We start from the raw sequence: 19,058 nt of genomic DNA, 5'->3' as shown, positions 1-19,058 counted from the left end.
GATGGAAATTTATGGAAAGATCTCGATCCGTCTTTGTGTAAATGAATGTGATTTCTACCTGAGACCCAGACCAGTCATTAGCATGTGTAAAGGCTCAGCAGAGACTCAGGGCAGAGAAAAAGAGCAGAGACTGTGGGACATACTGCTGGGGGGGAGAGGCTGTTCGTCCTGTCCATATCTGCTGTAACAAGAATAAACCTTTGTCTGTATTCCATAAACTCACTGGGCTTCGCAAATGGATTAGGTAATTATTTACCATCAAGAAATATATAAGTTTTCCCACAACATAGTCAATTATAATTATATAATTAAGTCAGTCTCTAGAGCAAGTACAAACTTTTGTCAAGCTGGTGTTAAGCCTGTAGTTTACAATTTGCAACATTAAGTGCAAGGTTGATATTTCCAAACATTAAATAGCAACAAAAACAACAAAATTTGACTTTTAATAGAGTAAAGGAAATTCCAGATTGTTACTTTTTAATTCAAAGGACAAAATCTATTTTTAATCAAATTGACATTATTTAGAATTATACAGTTTTCATTGTCATTGTACTCACATCTCTCCACTCATCTGTCCCTGGATGGTAGTCGGCTAAAGAAATGGACAGAGGAACCCGGTCCTGGTAAATGAGAGCAAACAAGACCCCGATCCCAGAAGTGGCGCGCAGACTCAAGTGGACACTCAGGTTTTGTGAATCTAAAGAAAACAGGAACAAACATAAGCTTCCCCAGATGATGTCAAACTAGTCCAAGAACCAAACATACTACATCCGGCTGTGACGTAATTTATATCACCTACACACAACATATTTTAACATTTAAACTCCACAATTTAAGTTTATATAAATATGTGTATATGTTTTTTATGAGAGCATTTGAACTTTCCCTGTAACAAATCTCCAAACGGTCCCCCCTTTGGAGATTTTTCAAAGTTTGTGTGGAATTTTCCACAATATGGCATTCACTAAATCCTTCTCCATGAAAACAAGCAGGTGCAGAACCCTGTTTTGGTGATCACCAGATCAGAGGACAGGGGACCCTGCACTCGTATTAAGAATGCATCTTTTACAAAGTATTTCTTTTAGCTATTGAAACATCTATATTTAAACAAAGGCAAGATACACAAGTTCAAACTCCATGGACACAACCTAGATGTGGATCAGAAAAGTTACATGAAGCCTGTTTAAGTCAGTTAACTAAATAAAGAGGGTTGCCATGTTCCCACTACTGTAAATGAGATGAAGCTGCCATTGTTGTACCTGTAAAGCTTCTGTTGAAAAAGGCGAATCCTGTCCCATTGAAAAAGGCCCCAGGGTCCTCTGTGCTGAAACACTGCATGTTCTCATTGGACTGAAACCGTCTGCTGGATCGAGGTGTCTTCTCCGGTCAACCAGCGCCAATCCTTCATACAACCATCCAAACGAGGGTTCACCTACAAGTACAAAGTAAAATATATGAGAACACATACATTTTTGTTGAAAATTATTAAGCATCTTCCATTTATTTCAGTCCATAGACCCTCATAAAACCCATTTCATATGTGCGCATACCACCTTTAGAATACCCAATCTCATCTGATCTTCGAAGCTAAGCAAGATTAGACCTGGTTAGCACTTGGATAGGACAACCAAGGTTAGGTTTTCTAATGCATACTGTTGTGTCCTTAGGCAAGACACTTCACCTACATTGCCAAAAATGAAGATTGGGCAGTAGTGTCTTACCAACAGTGAGTGTGGATTAAGTAATGCACAAAATTGTAAAGCAACTTTGAGCTTCTTGAAAACTGCTAAATAAGACTAATGCATTATTAGGCCTGGGCATCATAAACTGGACAATGGGCCTAATGGAGCTAGAGTAAATTCAGTCTAACTTCGTTCCTGTCTACCTCACCACTTCTCCAAAGTTTACCTGCTCCTCAGCTTTCATCACCTCACTCAAGTTACTACGCAACTCGCCACACTTCCTCTTTATAAAATCACACCTCCTCTTTATAAAATAAGCACCTATAGCCTTCTTAAAGGTCCTATATTTCACAAAATGGTCTCTTGTGAGCTTTAAGCCATGTTACATGTTGTAACCTCATCAAAAACATACCCAGAGTTGTGTTTTGTTTCATTCACACATGTTTGAGTTATCCTGCATTATTAGTGTGTCTATATATCCAAAGCTCAACATACTTCCACCTTGTAAAGTCATGTAGTGGCCAATTTCTACTGAACCAAATGATTCTAGTGAAGGTGTATCGAGTTTAAAAACACTGTGGAGCACTTCCTGTATTACACACATGTCATCTGTTTGAGAGAAGAACTCAGCCTAAATATGCAGGGTTTGTATGTAAAACATGTGAATGAAACAAAACATATGTATGTTTGTGATGTGTAATAGCGTAATATGAGACCTTCAAAAATGTGTACATCATTATATTAAAATGATGTGGAAGTCCTCACTTTATTGACCAAACCGTCTTCTTTAAAAGGGACCCCTCCCACGGTCAGGTTCAGCTCGTGCAGCCCCAGACCCTTCTTCAGAGTGAACAGGTCCCCATTAACCGCGATCTTCATCACAGCCTCTCGGTCGATCTTTATCACCAGACTGCGGCCCTGCTCCTCCACCGAGATCTGAAAAACAAAATCACAAGGTATAAACATAAAGCAACAATAAAGAAATCAAGGATGGAGAGGAGAGAATGAGGGAAAAAGAGAGAGAGAGAAAGACAGAGAAAAGGAGATAATGAGGAAGAAAGAGACAGAATAAGAGAATGACAAACAGAATGAAAGAAAGACGGTCAGATATAGATATTAGATGTGCATCGACAGATAGAAAACATGATAAAAACAGACAGACAGAAAGATAGACAAATAGAGAAATACGTTGAATAGGTTGGTTGATAGATGGACAGATAAATAGATGATACGATTAAAGATATATAGGTCTAGATAGATTGAAACAGAATGAAAAATAAAAAGGAAGAAATAAAGACAGTTAAGAGAAATAGATTGAATAGATACAATTAAATAATGATAAAGATAGACAGATGTGTAGATAGATAGATAGGCCTAGATAAAAGATAGAATGGAAGATATACAGGCCTGGATAGATAGAATAAAACAATTATAGATAGAATTAAATAAATTGACAGATAGAGAAATAGACTGAATAAATAGATAGAATGAAATAATGATAGAGATGTAGAGATAAATAGGTAGATGATAGAATGAAAGACAGATATGCTTGGATAGACAGGTAAATATTTGAGGAGCAAACCTTTCTCCACTGTCCATCGTTGACCACAGCTCCACTGCTGGTGACCCTGCTCACTGCACCGTACTTCAGCTGCAACTCCAGTTTCCCATCATGCATTGCGAGCACAATCCATGAGCTATTCAAGTGACCTCCAGCAAAAAATATCACTCCCTCAGAATCATAGGTACGGAAATCAAACTCTGCTGAAAATCTATAAAAAAGAGAGAGACTGCACCAGTTTAGTTAAAGGCGCTGTACCTGATTTATGTCTTAAAAATGTGCAAGGTACTCCTCACTTATATGTATTCAGAGCATCCTAATTATTTACCATGATGAGTTTATAACTAATAGAGACAAAAGCATAGTTTTGCCGTAACGGTAAAACAATGACAATAAAATGCTTTCTAATTAGACGCAGACAGCACACTACAGACTTCACTTGACCTCATGAGCTGCTTATATAATATTCTGTACTGGGGCAATATACATATTGTTCAAATACATGGGAGAAAAGGCTATTTGCAGCAGAATATTTCATGCCATGCAATATCTTATCATATTTTTAAGAATTTGTTATTTTAATAATAAGTACTTCTTTACCCTGTTTTAGATGTTCTGCGAAACCGAAGCCTCACCACAGGTACTCCACTGAAGGTGCGTCCCAGATACAGGGACTGAGGATTCCTTTTCAAAGACGGTGAAATACATGGAGTAATGGGCTAAACAAAGAGGACAGCACTTCTTTTAGCATGACTTTTTAAATCATCTCTTTCTTAAAAAAACAACAAAATATTTTACTACAACTTTGATGGTACAACTGATCTTATATCATTTGAGGAGGTAAAAGTCTCTAATAGCCTGTGCTTATTTTGCTTATTTTTGAATGTTTATGAGAGATACTTTGGCAAAAAATACTGTCTAATTTGTTTACGCAGGTCCACTATACTAGTAGTCTTATCAGTTTAAGGGAAACCACATTCAATCTTGGGTTTCAGCTTCCTGTTCTATGTAACATTTTGAGGACCTTTTCTCCTTTCAAAGGTTATTTGTGTTAAATTGTTATTCGCTATGGCAGCTGTCCAGATTCTCAGGCCTACAGATAATAGATAAGCATGCTCTTGACATAAACAGTAGAGTATATGTGTTTCACCTTACAGCTCCTGAGGTCCTGGGACAGCTTCATGCCCTGACGTCCGTCACAAAAACACCGGAAACTCCCAGGAACATTCAGGCATTCATCGGCACAAACACTGGACTCGCACTCATCCACATCTGAGGGTTACAGACAAGTTAAGTAAAAGGTTAGATCAGTGATTTTCAAGTTAGTCCAGCTGGAGTTGTGCCAACCACCTTATTATTATGATGCCCAAGAGTATTTTTTTTTCACTATTATTTATATAATCTTATTTCTCAGGTTATCAGGTTATGGTTTGGGTTAGTATTAGAATTTGTATTAAGGAAGGTATTTTGGTTAAATTCAGGGCTTTGGGACAAGTTAAGGGTCTTAGCCTAACTGGGATTGAAAAGAAAGAAAGAAAGAAAGAAAGGAAATGACACAGAAGACACTTGAATCGTGTGGATTTTTCCCCACTGAAAATACAGAATACTTTGATTTAAATTTCAGATTTGCTCTAACAACAGGACTGTCGCTATAGCTTGAAACACATACATATTTAATAACTGTAAACCATCTTTCTTACAAAGAAAATACATTAAACCAAAATTATGCTGAACTAGTTCAGGGTCATTTGTATGACTGTAGTAATTTGTTATTTTGTTTTAGGCATTTGTAGTGAAGGGTTGCATAAAGCAGTTAAATTCTCATTATCAAAGGAATTTGATCAAAACAAGAACTTTTATGTCAACAAACTGAAGGAATGCACAGAGCCCTGGGAGTGGGTTCAAGTGGTCTCCTCAGTCTGAGCGGGCTCGGGCCTCTCAGTGTTTAACCTTACATGGATAACACTGGGACAGGAACACTTATTCCCCCCCCACAGTTGTGTCTCTGTTTCACTGCAGTGTAAACACTGATTAAAAGCATTTTTCAGACTTCTGACATTAGGTATCCATGTGTCAATATTATTTGACAAAGTAATCAGATGTTTTGAATGTTGTTTTGAATTGTTTATTGCTATGGCAATGTTTTTTTTTAATCATTCTGAAACCCATGGATAGTTTACGTGGGTTCCTTTAATAAATTTGGTTTCAGAAAGCAATAGTGACCTGTTACCCATTTATCAGCACATTCTTTAGTTGTGATAATAATAAAGTATGTGACACAAAAACACAGCTGCAGGATGGACCTCCAGTGGACCAGACCTGTGAGGGGGTTTGAGGGACATACCCAGGCAGCTCTTGGTCTCGTTGTCGTAAACAAACCCAGGCTCACACAGACACTTGAAACTGCCCTCTGTGTTCAGGCAATCAGCTGTCCCACAAACCGAGGGGTCTTCACACTCATTCACATCTGAAAAACAAAATAAATGAAAAACGAGTCAAAAATAATGACGTTAGAATACATTCAATCTCTAATTGTTATATATACGTATATTAATAAATTTCTTACAATACTACTTACTGCTAAAATCTGAGGATAAAATGTTTGAGCACTTGTGAAAAGTTACCTCAGAGTATCTCCTTGCATCTTTTAGCAATTTATCTTTTCACAGTTCATAATTCATAAAAATTTTATTCATTTTATTCTTAACCAAATTATGAAAAATGTCTACAAGCAGAATAGTGGTAAACCATTCACTAAGGCTGGCGATTTCCCCAATAGCCATCATATGTCCAAATGAAAAGAGGTGATTTAAGTTCATGAAGTCAGATTCTCAGAAAGGCAGATGCAGTTATTGATGTCTCCATTTACTATAACATAAATCTATATCTATATTGTACCGTTACATAAGTGCCGCCCTGACAGTGTGTATCCATGGTGACAGGAGCAGCGGTAACTGCCCATCGTGTTGTTGCACTCGTGGTCACAGCGGCCGTTCCTCGTCTCGCACTCGTCCACATCTGAAAACAAAAACAAAATAGAAGAAGCTGAAGATTTTTACTTTTATTATAACCAAAGAGTTGAGAGAATGTAACAAATCTTAAGCTCCATTGCCCACTAGGTTGCGAATGGAAGGGCATCTGGTGTAAAAAGCTGCCAAATGACCCTGCAACTGGTCTACTGTGGCCACCCATGTCAAACTGGGAGCTAAATTTCCATCTTAAATGTGCACACAAGTGTTTGGAACCATCGTAGAATTTGTATGAATTTCACTGCATATTTTCTTCTATTAAGACAGGAAGGAAAGTTGTGGAGCACCTGTTCTTGTCGATGAAGATGCTATTGCTTTGCCAGGAACGTTTCACAGTATGGTATTCAGCTTCTATCATCTCCATGGAGACAAGCTGGTGATGCCAACAGGCCAAGTAACACGTCAGATCTGTGGTGCGTCGCCCTGGCTCACAGTAAGAATGGATGTTTTTCATGTATTTGATTAAATGTAAAACAGATGCGCTGAATGCTATACACTATGGATCATTTCCAGCAAAGCAATAATATCTCCATGGCAGATGGTGGACCCCTCATCCGGAAAGTGACATAATGCACCTTTAAAAGGTCCTATATTAAACAAAACTGACTCTTGTGAGCTTCAAGCCATGTTAGACCAGGAGTTGTGTTTTGTTTCATTCACACATGTTTGAGTAACAGTTTATTATTAGTTTGTCTACATCTCCAAAGCATGATGTAATTTAGTGATAGTGTTCACCCTTTCAACAGTTACCTTTTATCTTTAGCTCAGTAGAAACTGGCAATTCCAAGGCTGAGAGCATCCAAATGAGTTTAAAAACACAATAATTATTACACAACATCACACGATGGAACAGAGTGTTTTCAGTTTCAGTTTTACCTATAAATGAACACTAGATTTTTCTATTTAATTTATGTTGAGCTTTACTGTATTTGTATATGTGTTTGGGCTGTATGAAGTCATCTCCTGAAGGAAAAAGTTCAGACCAAACTGAAGTCAAACCAAACTCTCTTTCACAGCTTGGTAGCAGGATGAGTCATAGTGGAAATGTGTTGAATAGTGTTTGCCACAGAAATCATCACCAAATTTTCCTCTTCTGAAGTCCACAAATTACTTGATTCTTGTCCAAAACAAAAGGTCTTCCTACTGTACACAGATTTCTAGGTAAATATCCACTTTTCTCATGTGGATTGTAGCAGTCTTTACACAGTGGCAAACCTCGACCTCCAAAAGAGACACATGAATTCCCACTGGACACTTTCTGACCATAGTTCCTGTACAAGCAGTTCATATTGACTCGATGGATCACTCATAGATTATTTATAGCAGTAACAGCTGGAAGTTTGGTGGGTTCACAGCTTAAAAAACCGACCGCAAACTTCCACATGTGGATTTTGCATGTAATTAAAACATATTTGATATCTAATCTGTTAAAATTACACCGAACTGAAGATTTTCACTTTTATTGTTAACAAACACTGTGACTGGAAGGGCATCCGGTTTAAAAATCTGAAAAAATAACTTCGCAACCGGTTCACAGTGGCTACCGATAGCCCAAATTGGGAGGTAAAATTCCAATTTAAAATTACACACAAGTCTTTAAAGCTATTGTGGCGTTTGTATGGCTTTCACAATATTGTCCTCTATAAAAGCAAGAAGGAAAAAGCATTCAGCATTCATTTTTATTTGCCAGGACAAAGTCTGGTATTTATGTCTGCACTGTCATATTTAATACCTAGTAAATTATTGGGGAAAATATTGTCTTGCTTGTTGCATTCCTATCACTCGTAATATGAATCTGAAAGCCCTACTTAATGCCACAAAGTGTACACTCCAGGCTTGTCCTTTTGGCTGGATACTAGAGAAAACAAATTCTCTTCTAAATACAAACATAAATCAAGTAATTTATTTTATTACAATAAACCAAAGAGTAATAGTTATTTCATCTGAACTCTGCGCAATGATAATATTGGCCTGAATATTCAAGAGTTTCAGCATTCTGGCAACAGTGCTCATTTTTTATCATTCTCAAACCCATGGATATATCTCACTTTAGAAACTTGACAATGAATGAATGAATGACAGAAGAAACATAGAAAGTTAAGTTAAAGGTGCACTGTGAAACTCTTCTAGATTAAGTCTCCAACCTATTTGTCTCCAAGGAGATGTTAATGCTTTGGTTTAATTTATCCACAGTATGGTGTTAAACTAACTTGTCTTGCATTTATACAACTAGGCTACCGGTGTCATTTATTGCTCAAAAATATCTTTACAAAACATCAGTTCTCCACTAGGGCTGGGTATCATTCAGAAGTTGCCGATACAATACATACCTCGATACATAAGCCACGATACGATACATATCTCGATACAGTGAACTTACAATTTATACGATACGGTTCAAGGCTAACTCGTGGCTGTGATACTAAAAGTCTTTGTTAAACCACTTCTTGTACAAAGTTAATATGAAACACACACATTTTAATCATCAAAACAGTGAAAATGTCAAATGTGCTACATAAACAAGTTTCCTTCCTCTGAAGAAGCAACAAAACTGTATCACTGTAACAAAAATAATTTAGTAAAGTGCACCAAAAAGTACTCTCAGTGATATATCGATACAGCAGCCCACGATAACAATACTGTATCATCACATTCGACAATACAATATATCGGTATTTCAGCGTTTTTTTGCACACCCCTATTCTCCACAAATCTATCCTGTAATTTGGCTTGAAAGTCTCCATGGAGATTCATAAGTTTATGGCCATACTATGGAACATTCTAAGCACATCTCCATGGAAACAAGCAGGTGACGGACCCTCTAGCAGACAAATTAGACAGTGCACCTTTAAAGTAAGATAAAACATTGACCAAATAACTGTGATTAAGAGACTCTTATCAGCAAAGAGGAAACTATAGCAACATCTTGAGTTACAAAGATGGCCGACAGTCACAGAGTTACCGGATACATCTCAGAAATGTAACCTTCGCAACTTTACGAACTGTCCACCACCACGGTCCAACTATAGCCTCGATATGGGAACAATGATGACAATACCTTTCTCACATCTGGCCCCTGTCCAGCCGGTGAAGCAGTGACACAGGAAATCGCCCTTTTTGTCCTCGCAGCGCACCGTACCTCTGGGGTTGCATGGCGACGGCGAGCACTGGTCTGGGATATCTTAAAATAAAACACAAATAGAAAAAGCATTAGTGAGATTAGAGGGGAATGCTACAATACAATAGGTTTTATGGGTATGACTTTACAGAAAGGTCATTGCTTGTGTTTCATAGCTGGGTTGAGTATAAATAGACTAATGCTGCCTAAGCTGAAGCCTGACATGCCCTAATTCAGTCCTTCACTCAAAAGTACAAGATTGGGTCAATGAGAGCAAGGCAAGGCAGGTTTATTTGTACAGTACAATTCATACACAAAGTAATTAAAAGTGCAAGACGAGACATGATTGATCTATTAAAAGTTGCATTGTGTAACTTTTATGGAGGATGGTCCATCACCTGCTTGTTTCTATAGATATGTCATTGCTCTTTCTAGCATGTTCCACAGCAGATTATTAAACAGCTCAACACCTTACACTGATTCAATTGCACTTCTGTTTACAACTAGAAAAAGAGGCATTCTGACTGTGAACGGGGTTGCCTCTATACAGATTGGACTTGTAACTTGGTCTGGTTTGGTCTCCATGAAAACATAAAGGTTTAATACCATACTGTGAAATATTCCAGACAAAGCAATAACATCTCCATGAAGAAAAGCATTTAATGAACCCTTATTTATTGTTAGTGATTGTTCTAAATCAGACCAGGGTATTGTACAGCTCCTGGGCCATATGCAGCCCTTTGGTTGAATCTGAGTAGCCCGTTTAAGGTCATTTGGAATTACAACATAAACATATTTTATAATTTTACCTCATGCATGGACTAAAGTTGCATTGCTTTTATTTTAGAGGTGCTTTATTTAAATTACTTTTTTTAAGTCAACCTCATTTTTTCATTGTTTAGTCCAGAGGTCTCCAACCTGTAGCTCGGGATCTACCAGTAGCTCTCCACCCCTTTCCAAGTAAATCGCCAAGGGATTTCTGAATTATACGTATTGTGCTGAATAAGTAAAATTTGATCATTTTTATGCACGGTTTTGTGTACTAATAAATGAATAATGGTTTATGTTTTCTATCTATCTATATTTCTATATATCTGTTTTCTATCTATCTCACTGTCCCCAATCTAAGGCTGTGGCTTATATATACTCAATTTCTTGCAACTGTTAAAATAAGTAACTCTTTGGCATTTTTGTTTTGTAAAGGTAGCTCACCAGAGGAAAAAGACTGGAGACTTACCAGTCTATCAAAACACTGCTATTTACTGCTTTTTATAAAGAAATACAAGAATTGAGTTCAGCATTTTGGCCCGTCCCTCCACAATATTTTCTGTTTCTCATGTGGCCCCATGGAAAAATAATTGCTCACCCTTGTTCTAAATCATAATATATAGTTGTATACATTACTACTACAATTACCGATGACGGCTGCTAATATTACTTAATCGAGTACTTAAACTACATTCACCATAAACATTTAAGAGTCTTAAGATAAAGATAAAGAAGATTTAGCTGGAACTACAACAGGGGAGCTGATTTGTGTGCTTAAACAAGTTTCTAATGCATAAAATTACAGTCTGAGTAGCATTAGGCAACAGTTTTTCAGTTAGTCACTCTCATATTTTTCTTGAAAATCATATCACAGGCTCCTGAAAATATGTTGTTTAAATCCATTTTGTGTTTTTTCTTGAGCTTTCAGATTATCTTTAAAAAATTTATGTGTGCATTGTGTCGCCATAGTAACTCCTAAACATTCCAGCATTAGAAACACATGTACAACACCCCCACCGTGATGTCACTGCAAAATATGAATAGTTACTTCCCGTCACTCCTGTCTGTATCAAGCTAATAACATCATTGCTCATATTGTTTTGTCTCTGGATGTTTCTTTCCCACTTGCGTTTTCCGAGCAGGAGTTTAGGAGCAGTACATGTCCAGGCCTGTCCCAGAGCAGCCGGTACAAATGACAGACACAATGTGATGGATCAAAGTAGATAATTTCACTCAAACTTCAGTGCATCAGCCCCAGGCCCCACAGCACTGCAGAGAAGTCACATGTTTTCTTCCTAAGTGAACCTTGTCCTATAATATGAGCTAAATATACTGTATATCCGGAGAGCGTTTGATGTGATTTAAAGGGGCTTTTAATTTAAGATGTAATGGTGGTGTCTGTGGTGTCTAATATGGTCCTTGTCATTTGGTTCTTGTCTGTAATCTCAGGGGTTTTACATGGGCATGGTCAGAGGCATCAAGGTAACCCAAAATACTGTAAGGATATAGGACTTCAGCAACTTTTTTTTTCTAACTGATTAAGGTGGCAATTATTTTCTTAATTTGATAATTTGATTGTAAAAGGGTGTGAGTTTATTTGAGCAAATCTGACCCTGAACAGTGTTTCGATTTAGAACAAATGTTAGTACGGCAATTGTTTGACTTTCAGACTGTAGACTGTAGTGAAACCTTTTGATGTTCATCTATAAACAAGTAATAAAAAAGCTATTATCCCTGAAGTAGTTCATTATTTTCACTTATTCAGACTTGGGACAAGCACAAGAAGTGGATTGAGAGAGATGGATTGAAAGTCCTTAAAGCCACCCCCTCCCCCCATCACTCCCTTAGTCCACTTCTCTATACAGTCTATGTCTACTTCTTATTTCAGGCTAAAGATGGCACACTATCCGACAGCAGTAATGTAGATAGCATCTAGTGGTGATATGTGAGAATACAACGGGGAGGGTCAGTCAGTATAATTACAGATGATAGCTTTAACAATTCACTCATCTCAAATTTCTGATTTTACTCCAAATTTACTCTGATTCAGCACTTGTCTCTTAAAAGGGCCAATATTTATGCTATTACATTTTATTCACACATGTTTAACACACAAACAAGTTCTTCTCTCAAATGGAAAACACTCTGTTCCACCTTGTGATGTCATGCGGTAATACAGGAAATGTTTTTAAACCTCATACACCATCACTAGAACCATTTGGATAATTTCAGCCCTGGAATTGTAAGGGAATCATAATTATCTCTATTGATCAGAAGGTAAAAGTAGCTGTTAAGCTGAAAACTACTACTTGACTTCTCAAGGTGAAGATGAGCATTTTCAAATTTTGAGATGTAGACAGACTAATAATAAAGGATAAACATATGAATGAAGCAAAACACATCTCCAGGTATGTTTTTGCAAAGATAACAACATTCAATCCTGACTTAAAGCTCACAGGAATCAACTTTACATAAGACAGAACATTTAAAAGATCACTAGTTAACCAGTGCAATAAATTTTAGCTGTAGTAGCTAGCTCAAATTTAATCAGTTCCTGAAATTATTGAGCTTTGACTTCAAATTCCTGAGACGTGACAATAGCTGCTTAGTTGTATAAATTTCCCCTGATTATGCAGTATGTCCACACACAGTTCCTGTAATGTAATAAGAAGATGCCATTATCTGTTTATTATCTGCCTGACCACAAACTCCTGATGATGTGATGCGACAGGACACAGATGGGCAGATTTTTAGAGGCTAAATTTTTAGAGATAAAACAGTGATGAGAGCTGCTGACAGAGGAACTGAAAAGCTCCTTTAAGAGAGAGTGGTGCAGCTGAGTCATGCATCCAGCCACGAGTGTTTCTATCCAATCAGAGAGAAGCCGAGTCTGTCCTCTGATGCAGCAATACTCCGACCACGTCACGCAAATATCTCACGTCACTCCCCTCAGTCACGCAACGGCTACTGCAGAGTCACCATCTGACACAAAAGAGGTGTGTCCCCCATTCACCAATAAGAAGCATCACCACAGAAATCTGCCAAAAGCATATCAATAAAACTGCATATCTGCAATGGATCATCTGGGCAATATGACAAAAAAATTACGAAAGAAAGAAAGACATTAAAGGTGCACTGTGCAACTTTCCGAGTGGAGGGTCCGCTACTGTGGAAATGATGTTGCTTTGCCTGGAATTTTTCACAGTATGATATCAAATTTATCTATTCCCATGGAAACAAGCAGCAAGCCAATTTACAAGTCAGATTTGTACAACAGAATGCTTATTTTTCAAGGTATTGTTTGGTTAAATTGATTGTATGATTAAATAATAAACAAGTTTAATGTCACACTGTGGCACATTCCAGGGAAAAGCAATCTCACTAGCATATCTCCATGGACCAGGCACTGGACTCTTACCAAAAAAGTTACATAATGCAGCTTTATTATTTTTTTTAGAAATCATGATTTGTACTTGATACTGAATGCTTATTTGTTCTTTTCCAACAGAAGGGGCAAGCACAAAATAAAATAAAATTAATAAAATATATTTCATAAACACAAAAATATAGACACTTGCCAATTTACTCAAGAATAGCCCAGTTTTCCCCTCAAAACCACATGCATTTACTGACAGAGGATTGGGTGTGGACCTCTTCATTAAAAACCCAACTTCTGACTATCCTATGCATGGTTAAACATAAATGAATCTCAATCTCGATTAAAATCTGATTCAGTTCAAAACTCTAACTTTAACATTTGATTCAAAACACTACTACTGCTATAGACTTTCTTTTCCTTCCTTTCTCTATGTGTGTGCAAACCTCAATGTGATGCAGAGCTGTTACTGCAGTGCAGCCCAGCCCACATTACAACCAGGGACTCTGTGGGTCTTATAGCTGAGGATATCAGAAAAACCAACAGCACTTGATTTATAAAGGAGCAAGAAATTGTCCAAGTTGCATTGTTATAAAGGAGGGAAGGTGTGTATCATAACTCAAATGTAGAAAACTAAATTATTCTCAGTATCTTTCTCAAGCACATGTTCAGCTGAAAAAAGGTCCTATATTACACAAAATTTATTCTTGTGAGCTTTAATCCATAAACTGTCAATAATATTATATAAACCCTTGATCTGTACGCCCTCAGTAAGTTAAAGAAAAACTCTGCCACTTTTCATCATCACAGTCACAAAAATGCAACTTTGACTGAACTGAAAGTAAAAGTTTAAAACATTTCAAACGTGTTTAAAACTTACTGTGAACACAAGTGATCAGATCCTGTTTCTTTTTCTCAGAATCCCCAAACTTGTCCACGCATGCTGCAGGAAAAAATTAAAAAGTAGAGAACATTTTATTATTGTTATAAATTATAATAACGTTTTTATGCTAGAAAAACTACTTACCTATATATTTTGGCCAGAAGTAATCCTGAGTGAGAAAAAGCAGAAAAAGGAGTTAAAGCTTGAAGATTTAAAACAAGCATGTCAGGGTAGTAAAACTAAAAAATATCTCTGCAGAAAAAGGGAGTTTTGACACAAATGAGACCTTGGATTCATTTTACAGTTAAAGTAGAGTGATTTCCAAGTACTGAGGGAGGGAGGATTGATAAACTAATCGTAAATGTAATTTTTGACTCTTTTGGGTCCTTTATCTGACGGGTGCGGCCGGTTGCCAAGGGGTTGGTGTGAATTCTCTGCATTCCTGGTAGTAGCAGCATCCTCCCTCCCTCCTGCAGGCTGCAGTGCTGTTCACATTTAGGTCAGAACACGGGCCCTTAATCATCAGATTTCTTATGAAGGGGTGGACGCAGCAAGCAGGGGAGGACCAGGTAAAACGTGAACTGCAACACTATAAAGTTGAAAGTTTTAAACTATTTTTTTGTCTCCAATGGGAAATTTGGACCCTACATTTGACCCATCCTCCAAACAGTGCGTCTCTAGGCAACCTGTTACTAAAGACCCAAATCCAGACTTTGAGACAAGACCTGGATCAGCTGTACCAACCTGGAGTTTTGGGTTAAGTCTAGATGCAACCTGAATTACATGTACATATTAAAGCTGCACTTGGTGATTTTTAAGTCTGCCACCTGCCTGTTTCAATGGAGATGTTAATGTGGTACCAAGAATATTACAATATAAGACATTAAATGTATCTATCTCCATGGAAACAAACAGGTGATGCTACTGTGCCATGTTTCAAGTCAGATCTTTGGAGATTACAGAACAAATTTATCTTCAGAGTAACTTGGAGAAATAAAGACACGTGTAAATAAGTGAATGCATGATTATGTTATGGCCATACTGTGGATAGATCGATCATCTCCATAGAGACAAGCAGGTGTTTTGTCGTAACCCTCCCCAAAAAGTTACATAGAGCATCTTTAAATAAAATAATGATCAAGCATAATATAAACTGTAAAAACTGCCATTACAGTTATACTTTAAGAGAGTGATTTGGACATCGGCACCATCTAGAATAATGCATCTCACGTAAAGGGGCTATCCTGACAAAAGTGAGGCATGAATGAAATCTTAAAAGCAAGTAAACTAATCCTATAAAGTGTGACCCTGCCAAAATATTGTGTAATGTAGAGACAATGGACATAATGGAATTAGGTTGGAAATACAAGAAACTATGAAGTGGTGGTGTGGAAAACTGAAAAACGTGTTGCTAGGCAGAGGTGGGTCTGTCTCCTTTACTTTGCAGCTGCAGCAGAGGAAATGCAGAGTCAGAGTTGTGCACCAAATTAATAATGTATTCTTGAATGAGACTGCGTTTTACTCATGGAGGTATTTTACACTTAACTGTCAGCAACTCTGCGTTTCAAAGAGTTGTAAATTGTTGTTGGAATAATATTTTGGGCACACAAATTTTGAAACTCTTTTGGAGTTCCTGTTGAAGTTAAGACAGTCTAATTGGTTAGTTTTGCTTTAAATGGGCCTAGTTTTGATGAATGATTAGGATTTGTTTTCTATTTATTAAAATCCAGATTAATCCTGATTAAAGTGATCTGGAATAGTGCAATTAATGTCATTGGTTTAGTTATGGTTAAATGGGATTGCAGGCTGGTGAATTGATAATAGTAAAATTGTACTGCTTGCTTAGAGAAAGGAAATCAGTTGCAAAACAGTTATTTCATTTTATAGCAGGTAGTGGTTTAACAAAGAAACACTGTTGTTAAAATGTACTGAGTGTTTAAAAAAGGTCATATATCATAGAATACCATGTGCAATTTATAGATTAATTTGTGATATTATGGTACAGTGAGCCATGTTTTGTATCACGAGTGGCCCTACTGTAAACCATTAAAAACCTCATGTTAATCCAGCAGTCCTTATTGAGTCGGTTGCTACGGTAATTCCACTCGTAATATGTGATTCACTGATTGCCTCATTCACTTGGTGTAAAACGTGAACTGTGACGGATCACTCCAAGCACAGAGTTTTTCCTCAAATACTAAAACCTAATTCACGTGTACTAAAGAAGTGACTACAAACATTTACTCGTGTTCATGTCTTTGACATGTGCTGGAGTTTATTCACGTTGCAATGTGATTTCAACCACTGTACAGACAGGAAGGGAGGCACAGATATCCACTTCCACTTTTATTACTGCAGTATCTAAAAGTTACTCCAATAATTATGTTGTGTTATGAAGTAGACATATGGTTCATCACAGTGTAAGAAGACTCACACAAAACAGTGGCAATATGAAGCAATTTCATCCTTGAATGGTCTAAAAATTACATGAAAACTAGATCTGCATAGTTTAAAATAAAGAAAAACATTTATAAAAGTCTGCAACATTAAAGTGCACTGTAAGTTTTCTAATAGAGGGTCTGTCACCAGCTTGGATATGAGAGAACTCTCCCTGGAATGTTCCACAGTATGACATTAAAAAGCTCTACTTTACATTTATTAAATCACATGTGGTTTTACTGCTCAAAAATACCTAGAAAAACTGGCATTCTGACTGAGTGGGATTGCCTTTCCTCAGATCTGACCTGTAACTTGGTCTGGTTTGGTATCCATGAAGATAGAAAGGTTTAATACCATACTGTAAAACATTCCCGACAAAGCAATACCACCAGAAAAGGTACACAATGCACCTTTAAGCAGCAGTGCACACCTCTGGAAATATACAATCGTGTCTGCTCATCTGATGTGATTATAGCAAATCAGTTACAACGTGCCTCTTATATTTTGATGTTTTGTTTTGAGACACTATAGCTACTTCCTAATTACTTACTCACAGTGACTCAACTTATGTCAGAGGGAAACAAAGTAGATTAACGGAGGAGACCTTGACGTGGGGATGTTATGTGCACGGTCTGACAGCTAATCAGAGAATGGACTTTACTAGAGCATGAAGAGCTCAGACAGTGAATCACCACACTCTGCCACAGACATCATGATCAATGTTAGTCAATATGAAGTTGGCGTAAACATGCAACTGTCATCAAAGTTGTGTGACAATAAAGTGGGGTAATAAAACTGTTTAATAACTTTAAATAGACGTGGTAACAATTATAAATGGGCTACTTCTAAATTAGGCCTGCTATTAAAGCTGCATGATGAAACAATGAATTTGTTTTTTGTGTGTGTGTGTGTGTGTTTTGCCATGAAACCCGTAGGTAACCTGGAAAACAACACAATGGACTCTATAATAATGGCAGTAAGTCTGTAGTTGTATAAATAACATTAACTTACCGTCTCTGGGTCGTTTTCAAACACCTCTCTCGCCTCCTCTTTGGAGCACCTCTCCTCTACGCACTCTCTCTCCAAGTGCCCTTGCTTCGTCTCCTCAAAAACTTGGTTTGCTCTTCTGTGTCTGCTTAGAAACTGGTTCGCCTCTTGGGGGGACAAGGAAACTAAAAAAGAAAGGTGCCCTTTATAAATATATATGTTTTCCAATTAAACATGGAAGTGTGCGGAATTTGAGGATCAAACAGCGCGTTTTGCTTTGAAGTCCATAGGTTGCGAAACACAAGCCCCTTACTGACGGTGCAAAGTGAAGCATGGATCATTCACAACACAAATGTCAAAGGGTTTAGCGAGCTAGCTTAGCCACCTAGCATGCAATTGTTTACTTACTGGTGTCGGACAATTGCACAGCCGCCAGGAGGATTAGCGGAGCAGCCCAGGAGAGGACTGGGGTCAGCCGCATTGTTGTAACGCGATGTGTGCGCCAAACTCCAAACTTTCTCTGCTGCGTCCTGCACCCCCGTGTCTTCTTTAACCCTCCGTCAATGTCAGAGCCACTGAGAGGTGAAGCTAATGTGTCTTTAAACACTGCAGGTTTTCAGGTAGCTCTGTTAAATCTGTGCCGAGCGTCGCAGGCAGCGCGGGCGTGCGTCCCCCCACATATCGTACATGCGTCTGAAACGACCTCCGGGAGCAGTCTGACTTCAGCTCGTGCCCATGGCGCTCAGAAGTTCATTTTCACCGCTCTTCTCCCGTGCTATAGCCCTTTGGAGCGGGACAGAGTGCACCGTGTTTGGTGATCTGCTGCACGCCTCCTCCGCTGTGCTGGTTCAGGGGGAGTCTGTATGAAAAGTGCAGCAGAGTTTGTCCTGATGCAGACATCTCTCCCTCATCCCTCCTCCCTCCTCCCTCTGCGCGCGAGGGAGCGAGCACAGGTTTGCGTGCGTGCGTGCGTGCGTGCGTGCGTGTGTGTGTGTGTGTGTGTGTGTGTGTGTGTGTGTGTGTGTGTGTGTGTGTGTGCGCTAAAGAGGAAGAGTAGACCCCCTTTGGAAAGTTGGCCGCCCATGTGTGTATTTTGTTTTCAATTTTGTTTCTCGAGAAGTTGACACACACATTTCAATGCTCTTGCCCAAACCTAGGTCAGCTGATTATTGTGAAAACGCTGTCCTATGCAATTTACTACAGACACAAAAGTAA

General features: G+C 38.1%; 1 protein-coding gene across 1 annotated transcript; it reads right to left on the bottom strand.

The window, feature by feature from the left end:
- Positions 1-464: 464 nt before the first annotated feature.
- On the bottom strand, positions 465-18,986 carry gas6 (growth arrest-specific 6). The gene is given in 14 exon segments (XM_020938887.2): positions 465-697; positions 1,260-1,350; positions 1,352-1,432; positions 2,448-2,618; positions 3,265-3,454; positions 3,844-3,962; positions 4,394-4,515; positions 5,588-5,710; positions 6,142-6,261; positions 9,331-9,453; positions 14,415-14,477; positions 14,562-14,586; positions 17,868-18,028; positions 18,252-18,986. Coding segments are annotated over 14 exon segments (1,632 nt in total). The 5' UTR covers positions 18,325-18,986; the 3' UTR covers positions 465-527.
- Between the last annotated feature and the right edge of the window lie 72 nt (positions 18,987-19,058).

The sequence above is a fragment of the Boleophthalmus pectinirostris genome, unplaced genomic scaffold (assembly GCF_026225935.1).
Source record: "Boleophthalmus pectinirostris isolate CB_2022bp ecotype Guang Dong unplaced genomic scaffold, ASM2622593v1 HiC_scaffold_19, whole genome shotgun sequence".
Classification (NCBI taxonomy): domain Eukaryota; kingdom Metazoa; phylum Chordata; class Actinopteri; order Gobiiformes; family Gobiidae; genus Boleophthalmus; species Boleophthalmus pectinirostris.
Note: the sequence above shows the minus strand (reverse complement) of the source record. Positions and strands in the feature narration are given on the sequence as shown.